General features: G+C 45.2%; 1 protein-coding gene across 1 annotated transcript in view; it reads right to left on the minus strand.

Annotated features, from left to right (window-relative positions):
• LOC148852817 (protein PLANT CADMIUM RESISTANCE 2-like) overlaps positions 1–7,916 on the minus strand; it is a 28,831-nt gene extending 20,915 nt beyond the window's left edge. Inside the window, exons 1-2 of the mRNA XM_088945857.1 lie at positions 7,797–7,916; positions 6,751–6,817 (exon numbers count right to left, since the gene is read on the minus strand). Coding sequence (XP_088801983.1) covers positions 6,751–6,817; positions 7,797–7,916 — 187 coding nt within the window. The remainder of the gene's footprint in view (positions 1–6,750; positions 6,818–7,796) is intronic.
• Between the last annotated feature and the right edge of the window lie 746 nt (positions 7,917–8,662).

The raw sequence follows: 8,662 nt of genomic DNA on the forward strand, positions 1-8,662 counted from the left end.
GAACATGAATCAAATTAGGTTGTGGACTGATGTTTGCTCTTTTATCAGAAAATGGCAAACGGATCTTTTGCAAAACTGCTTGATGACAACAAGTTGAAGGGCCCAAACTATGTTGACTGGTACAGGAACCTTATGCTAGTCCTAGCTTCTGAAAAGCTGGACAAAGTTGCAAAGAATCCTGCCCCGGAGCGTCCGGGTGATAGGGCTTCTGAGGCCCGAAGGAGAGACTATCAAGAATGGGAGGAGAAAAACTCCCTTGCCCGGTGTTACATCATTGCCTCCTTAGACAACCCGATACAAAGGCAGTTCGATCAGATCGAACATGCCAAAGACATATTGGACAGTCTCAGGACAATGTATGAAGAGCAGAATCGTTCTACTCGACAAAAGGTCTTGAAACAGTTCATGACCGCACAAATGTCCAAGGGTCAACAAGTTCACGACCATTGTCTTCGGATGATGGGATACATCAACGAACTAGAGGCTCTTGGATCCGGGCTGGACCTTGCAACCCAGATAGATGCTATCCATAACTCTTTGCCTCCTTCCTTTAATCCGTTCATCATGAACTATAACATGAACAAGCTGAATGTCAGCTTACAAGAGCTCAGCAATATGTTGCAAAGAGCTGAAGAACTTATTAGAAAGGATGAGCCTATAGCCATGCTTGTTGAAGCTGGCAAGACAAGCAAGAGAAAGAGGAAGGCAAAGAATCCTCAGAAGAAAGCCACTAAGAGCAAGAAGCAGAAGAAAGACAAAGCATCGGATGCCTGTAACTTCTGCAAGAAGACCGGCCACTGGAAAAGGAACTGTCCTGCGTACCTAGAATCCAAGAAAGGTAACTTCGAAACTTGTGTTATAGAATCCAATTTGTTGGTAGCTTCTGCATCCTGGTGTATTGACTTTGGGGCTTCAACTCATGCTTGTAACTCACTGCAGGGGTTCAAGGTAAGTAGAAGGCTGAGTGAAGGAGAAGTCACACTCTTCTTGGGGACTACTGCAACTGTTGCAGCCGCGGCCATAGGAACCGTGGAATTAATTTTTAGAGAATGAACAATTGTACTGAAACACTGTCTTTATGTGCAAAATTTAAGGAGAAATTTGATTTATGTCTCAAAACTGTGTGCAGATGGTTATTCTGTATTTTTTAGTAATACGATTACTATTAAAAGAAACAATAGATTCATCGCATACGGGGAACTAGAGAACGGTCTCTATGTTCTACATCCTTCTCTAGAAGCTAACATAACCGAAACTACGTCGGCTGAAATCCCTAAGAAGAGAGCTCGTGATACAGTTAATCCCACGTGTCTGTGGCATTATCGACTTGGCCACATCGGTGTTGACTGAATCACACGGTTGGTAAAGGTTGGTCATTTGGATTTTCTAACTGTAGAAGATCTTCCCACTTGTGAGCCTTGCCTACAAGGCAAGATGACGAAACAGCCATTTAACGGTAAGCCTGAAAGATGTACAGGCACACTTGACCTAATACATACTGATGTATGTGGTCCCCTGAGTGTTAGGACACGAAATCAACACATGTATTTCATCACCTTCACAGTTGATTTTTTATGATACGGTTACGTATACCTAATGAGACACAAGTCTGAATCCTTTGAAAGGTTCAAAGAGTTTAGACAAGAGGTTGAGAAACAGTTAGGGAGAGAAATTAAGGCCCTTCGATTAGATCGAGGTGGCGAGTATCTCTTTGACGAATTCAGGGACTACTTAAAGGACAATGGGATAATATCACAATTAGCTCCTCCTGCTACACCACAACTTAACGGTGTTTCGGAGAGGAGGAATAGGACCTTATTGGATATGGTCCGGTCGCTTCTCATACACTCAGAGTTACCCACATCCTTTTGGGGTTACGCATTAGAGGCTGTGATTTATGTGCTGAATCGGGTTCCAACCAAATCGGTTCTGAATACTCCATATGAACTTTGAACCGGAAAGAAACCAAGTGTTAGACACTTGAAGATTTGGGGTTGTCCAGCACACGTTAAAAGAATGAGTGTAGACAAGTTGGAATCCAAGACCAGCCGTTGCCTATTTGTAGGCTACCCAAAAGGCTCTGTAGGCTACCTATTCTATGACCCAAGTGAGCAGAAAGTGTTCTGCAGTCGTAATGCGCAATTCTTGGAAACCGACTATATCCTGGACACCCATCGTTAGGAAGTTGTTCTTGATGAGGAAAGCTCAGGAGCAGTGGGAGATGTCCCACAAGTTCCAGGTAGTGACCAACCTAGAAGATCCACTCGGGTATCCAAGCCACCAGTCCGTTATGGTTATGACCAGGATAGTTACCTGGTGGAAACCTTGACTAGTGAGGAGGATCCCGTGAGTTACACGGAAGCTATGTTGGACATAGATTCCCAGAAGTGGGTGGAGGCCATGAGAGCAGAGATGGACTCAATGGAGACCAATGGAGTCTGGACTCTAGTAGATCCACCCTCCGGGGTAAAAGCAATCGGTTGCAAATGGATTTACAAGAGGAAGAAGGGCCCCGATGGTAAGGTTGAGACCTTCAAGGCTCGTCTGGTGGTGAAAGGGTACACTCAGAAAGAGGGCATCGATTATGAGGAAACCTTTTCGCCTGTGGCCATGCTTAAATCCATTAGGATCCTGCTAGCTGTAGCAGCATACCATGATTATGAGATTTGGCAAATGGATGTCAAAACTGCATTCCTGAATGGAAATCTTACTGAAGATATCTATATGCAGCAGCCGCAAGGCTTCATTGCTGCAGGTCAAGAAAACATGGTATGTAAACTTAATAGATCCATTTATGGACTTAAGCAAGCTTCTAGAAGTTGGAACATCCGTTTTGACTGCCGTCAAATCGTTTGACTTTGAGTAGAATCCGGATGAACCCTGTGTCTACAAGAAGTACAGTGGAGATAAGGTTACCTTCTTGGTTCTGTATGTAGATGACATTCTACTCATTGGGAATGATGTAGGTATGTTAACTACGGTGAAAGTATGGTTATCACAGCAATTCTCCATGAAAGATCTTGGAGAAGCCTCCTATATACTGGGTCTTCGACTCTATAGAGATAGATCGAAGTGGATAATAGGATTATCCCAATCTGCTTATATTGACAAAATAGTCAAGAGATACAGCATGGAAAACTCCAAGAAAGGAAATGTTCCTTTCAGGCACGGAGTCACTCTCTCCAAGAAGATGTCTCCCAAGACTTCTAAGGAGATTGATGGCATGAAAGACGTTCCCTATTCCTCTGCCGTGGGGAGTATCATGTATGCCATGCTGTGCACTCGTCCTGACATAGCTCAGGCAGTGAGTGTAGTAAGCAGATTTCAGGCCAACCCAGGGCAGGAGCATTGGACTGTTGTGAAAAACATACTTAAATACCTTCGAAGGACAAAAGAGTTTTGTCTAGTATTCGACGGTAGCTCACTACAGAACCAAGGGTATACAGATGTCGATTTCCAGTCAGACCTAGATGATAGAAAGTCTACATCTGGATATGTTTTCATAATAGGATTGTGTGTTGTTTGCTGGAAAAGCAGCAAACAGGGGTCCACTGCAGACTCCACGACCGAGGCCGAGTACATTACCGCAAGTGAGGTTGCCAAAGAAGCCGTATGGATGAAGAAGTTCATTCATGAGTTGGGAGTAGTTCCGTTCGACACATCACCCATCCCATTGTTGTGTGACAACAATGGAGCCATTGCTCAGGCTAAGGAGCCACGAGCCCACTCGAAGTCGAAGCACATCAAGAGGAAGTACCACGTACTGAGGGAGATTGTTGGTAGAGGGGACATCTTGATTCAGAAGGTAGCGTCAGCGGAAAATGTAGCAAACCCATTGACAAAGCCCCTATCACAGAAAGTGTTTGAGAAACACGTGGAAAGCATGGGACTCCGACCAGTACCTGATTGGACCTAAGTGCAAGTGGGAGCTGTTAGACAGTTTTGTATGCCCTTAGCTTCAATCAAAATTGATGTACTTTATGAGTTTATTGTAAATGAAAAAAAGTGCATATTTGATTCATGTTCCCTTGGTATGTTTCTGTGTAATACCTCTCAAGCCATAATGATCAAACACTGCCCAACAAGAGAGGACCTCTCCCTCGTCTGCAAGGAATAGTGTTGCACTCTCTTCTTATATCGATCCCGGGAATTAAAACCTTTTGCAAACATTTTTGAAACCATAATATATATATATACTTTTATATCTCATATAAAATAAATTTTTCAAAACAAATCTCAATGATTGAAATCGGCTGCCGAAAGTCTTGGTTTCCCTCAGAGAGAGTTCATCCCCGATCATTACCTTTGTCCGACAAAGGGGCTGATCCTATCACTATGATCACCCACTCAGATTAATACTCAAACTGTCCCAACATACCTAGGTTTTGACCCCCACTAAGGATCTCACTGATTGATACATCAAAGACAACCCAATCCAACACCTAGTGCAATATCATAATCGAGTCTAGGGGTCGTGCGTAACTTTCCAGTTTTGTCTATTAATCTCCAAGGTCCAGGGCAATACTAGAAATCTGGTCCGGTTCAAAGAATCAATTAATCCTACACTGCATGTGCCTTGTGTCTCACCCTGGCGGCTGAGACAAGCCACCCCAACTGACTTGGTGGCACATCAGTGTCAGCCTTATCAGGATAGGTCTTCCCAGACTGACCCACTGGCTATGAACATTCTAAACTAAAACGAGTCTCATTAAGTGTCCAATTTAAGGGTATTACACAGAAACATACCAAAGGAACATGAATCAAATATGTACTTTATTTGTTTATAATAAACTCATAATGTACATCATTCTGATTGAAGCTAAGGGCATACAAAAATTGTCTAACACTTGTGGTCCAATCAGCTTGGTAATTATAGGTAATATTGTCTCAAATTGACAATATTCCAAGCTTGAGGTACTTGTTTCCCTTATAGGGTTTCGAGCTCAAATGTTCCTTCCCTGAGCACCTGCTTCACTCGGTAGGGTCCTTCCCAAATTGGCCCGAGCTTACCAAAACCGGGCTCAGGTACCATGACTTTACGCAGAACTAGGTCTCCGACATGGAGGTTCTGCTTCTTGACCCTAGCGTTGTAGTACCAAGCTACCCTCTGCTGGTAGGTTACGGTCCTAATGTATGCGAGGTCCCATACCTGGTCAAGTATGTCGAGGTTGGTATGTATCTCATCTTCGTTTTCTTTGTCATCGCACACTTCTAGACGTAGGGTGGGAACCTCGATCTCGTCTGGGATAACTGCCTTTGTTCCATAAGTGAGGTTGAAGGTGGTCTCGCCTGTTGTGGTCTTCATCTTGGTCCAGTAAGCCCATAGTACACTGGGTAGCTCATCTACCCAGAGTCCCTTAGCTCATCTAGGCGTGCCTTTAGCCCGTGAAGAATGGCTTTGTTTGTGACTTCCGCTTGGCTGTTTGCTTGAGGGTGCACTACCGAGGTGAAGTTTTGTTGAATTCCCATATCTATGCACTAGTTCTGGAATTTAATATCCTCGAACTACTTGCCATTATCGGAGATCAACACTTGGGGTAATCCAAAATGACATACTATATTCCTCCAGAAAATGTTTTGTACATTCCGGGCTGTGATCGTGGTGAGAGGTTCAGCTTCTACCCACTTAGTAAAATAATCGACCACCACCACCAAGAACCTCCTCTGCTCCATTGTTGGCAGAAATGGTCCGAGTATATCAATCCCCCACTGTGCGAAAGGCCACGGGCTGAAGAGATACTTCAGGTCAGCGGCGGGCTGGTGGTGGATGTTGGCGTGCTTCTAGCATTTGTTACATCTTCTAACGAGCTTTATCGCATTTGCCTTCATCATTGGCTAGTAGTATCCCTATCATAGCGCTTTCTGGGCAAGGGCCCTGCCCTACAAGTGTTCGCTACACAGACCCTCATGAGTGTTGTGGAGCATGAGCTCGGCTTTGGAAGGTCGCAAGCAGTGCAGATAGGGGAGCATGTAAGATCTTTGGTACAACCGTTTGTCTATTATGACGTATTTGGCCGCTTGATGCTCTACACTTCTGGTAGCATTGCAATCTGTAGGGAGGGTCCCATGTAGTAGGAAGCTCGTGAGCATGTCAATCCAGCTAGGCTCTGCTTGAACGACAAGAGCGACCTCCTCTGCCCCCCCGAGAATGCTATGCCGAGGCAAGTTCTCTATATACATGGTTCTCATGGTATTATCACTGGTGCTGGCTAATCGGGACAGGGCACTGGCCTCAGCATTCTCTGATCTCGAGATTTGCTTGATGAAGTGTGATTGGAAGTTGAGCAGAGCCTCTCTTACTTTGGCTAAGTAGGCGATCATGGTTGGCTCGCGAGCTTCATATTCACCTGTAACTTGGTTGACCATGAGCTGAGAATCACTATGGATGACAATGTACTTAACTTTCACTTCATTTTCTAGAGATAGCTCGGCTATTAATGCCTCGTACTCTACTTCATTGTTAGATGTCGTGAACTCAAAGCGTAGCGCATACTCCAGGTTCCCAGCTCAGGTTCAATCTAACTAGGAGAGAAGACACATTGGTTGCTGCCTCATGGTGATCACGCTCAATCGGCCTAAGAACCTCGGGCTGATCCGACCTGGGGGCCTTGGGCTCGATTGGCCTGGGGACTTTGGTACTGAAAGTGCATTCCACAACAAAGTCAACTAAGGCTTGGGTCTTGATACCAGTTCGTGGCTTGTACTGGAGTTCGTATTCATTGAGCTCGATGGCCCACTTTGTCAGCTTACCGGAGACCTTGGGTTTGAGTAAGACTTGCCTCAGAGGTTTGTTGGTGAGGACGACGTCAGTATGAGCCTGAAAATACCAGCAAATCTTTTGAGCTGCAATAACTAGAGCACATGCCAAATTTTCGATCTTTGGATACCTTGTCTTTGCACCCTGCAACACTTTGCTAACATAGTATATAAGTCATTGGACCCGATCTACTTTTCTTATCAGTACCAAGTTGACCACATCGTCACTCACTGAGAGGTACAACTCCAAAACATCACCCACCTCGGGTCGGGTCAAGACCGGGATACTGGCGAAGTACTTTTTGAGCTTGTTGAATGCGAGCTGGCACTCTTCAGTCCATTCAAAGCCTTTGCTTTTAATTGCCTTAAAGAAAGGAAGGCAGCGATCTACCGATTTGGACATGAAGTGGCTCAGGGCGGCTATACGACCATTCAACATCTGAACCTCCTTCAATATCCCGTGTGGTCTCATATCTAGGATAGCCTTAATTTTATCTAGGTTGGCCTTAATACCACGCCGGTTGATGATGTACCATAGGAATTTACCCGATGTGACACCAGGCACACTTATTTGGGTTTAGTTTCATGTTAAACTTACACAAAATTTCAAAAACAGAGTGCAAATCTTTTATTAAATCATTTGAAAACTGAGTTTGGATGACCATGTTGTCTACATAACATTCTATTTTCTTGCCAAAGGTAGCCCCAACATTTTTCTGTCCGAAGGGCATAACCTTGTAGCAGTATAGGCCAAGCTTAGTTATGAAGGTTGTCTTTTCTTCATCAGCAGGGTCCATCTTGATCTAGTTGTAGCCCGAATAGGCATCTAAGAAACTCAACAACTCATGCCCTGAGGTCACGTCCACCAGATGGTTGATCTTGGGGAGTGGGAAGTAGTCCTTTGGGCAAGCTTGATTCAGGTCGGTATAATTGATGCACATGTGCCACTTACCGTTTGCCTTTTTTACCAGAATGGGGTTGGCCACCCAGCTCGGGTAATGGACTTCCTTGATAAAGTCGGCTGCGAGGAGCTTCCTGACCTCCTCATTAACTGCTCTCCAGCACTCTAGGGCTAAGTTGCGTTTCTTCTGTCTAACAGGCTTAACCACAGGATCAGTATTCAACTTGTGAGTGATGATGCTAGGGTCTATGTCGGGCATCTCTACTATGGACCATGCAAAAACATCTAAATTTTCAAGTAAAAAACTTACCAGTTGGAGCCGTAGAGGCTCCTTGATTGAAGCGCTGATCTAGAGTGTCTGAGTTGGGTCTTCTATTGAAGTTAGGATGGAGATGGTCTTTTCTGAGGGTGCAGCTTACTCCTCACACTGCTCTGTAGGTCGCACCAGCTCGAGGTCGTCTATCACCTTGGCTTTCCCTTTGAGGGTAGCGATGTAGCACTTGCGAGACTCGAGCTAATCGCCTCGCGCCACTCCAACTCTGAAGTCTGTAGAGAACTTCATCGCTAGATAGTAGGTGGAGACCACTGCACGCAGGGTGTGGGTGATGGGCCAACCTATTATGGTGTTGTATGGAGAGGAAGTTGCGACCACCAAGAAGTCATGGTTGAGCCTCACCATGCTAGGACAGGTTCTGACCTCCACAGGTACAGTGATTCTCCCCAAGGGCCTGACTTCTTCTCCGCTGAATCCCACCAAGGGGGTGCTTGTGGGCTTTAGGTCATTCTCTTGAAGCTAAAGTTTGTCGAATGCTGCCTTGAAGAGGATATCTACAAACTGCCGGAGTCGATGAGGACGCGCTTGACTTCGAAGTCGTTGATCCTTATTTTCACGATGAGTACATCATCGTGGGGGTAGTGGACCCCGCACGCATTGTCCTCTATGAAGAAGATGGGGTCTTCAGTCATTAGCCGCTTCGGGGGGTTCTGGTCTTCCCTTCCGATCTC

The sequence above is a fragment of the Nelumbo lutea genome, chromosome 5, assembly GCF_056320005.1.
Source record: "Nelumbo lutea isolate HS-2025 chromosome 5, American lotus-T2T, whole genome shotgun sequence".
NCBI lineage: Eukaryota > Viridiplantae > Streptophyta > Magnoliopsida > Proteales > Nelumbonaceae > Nelumbo > Nelumbo lutea.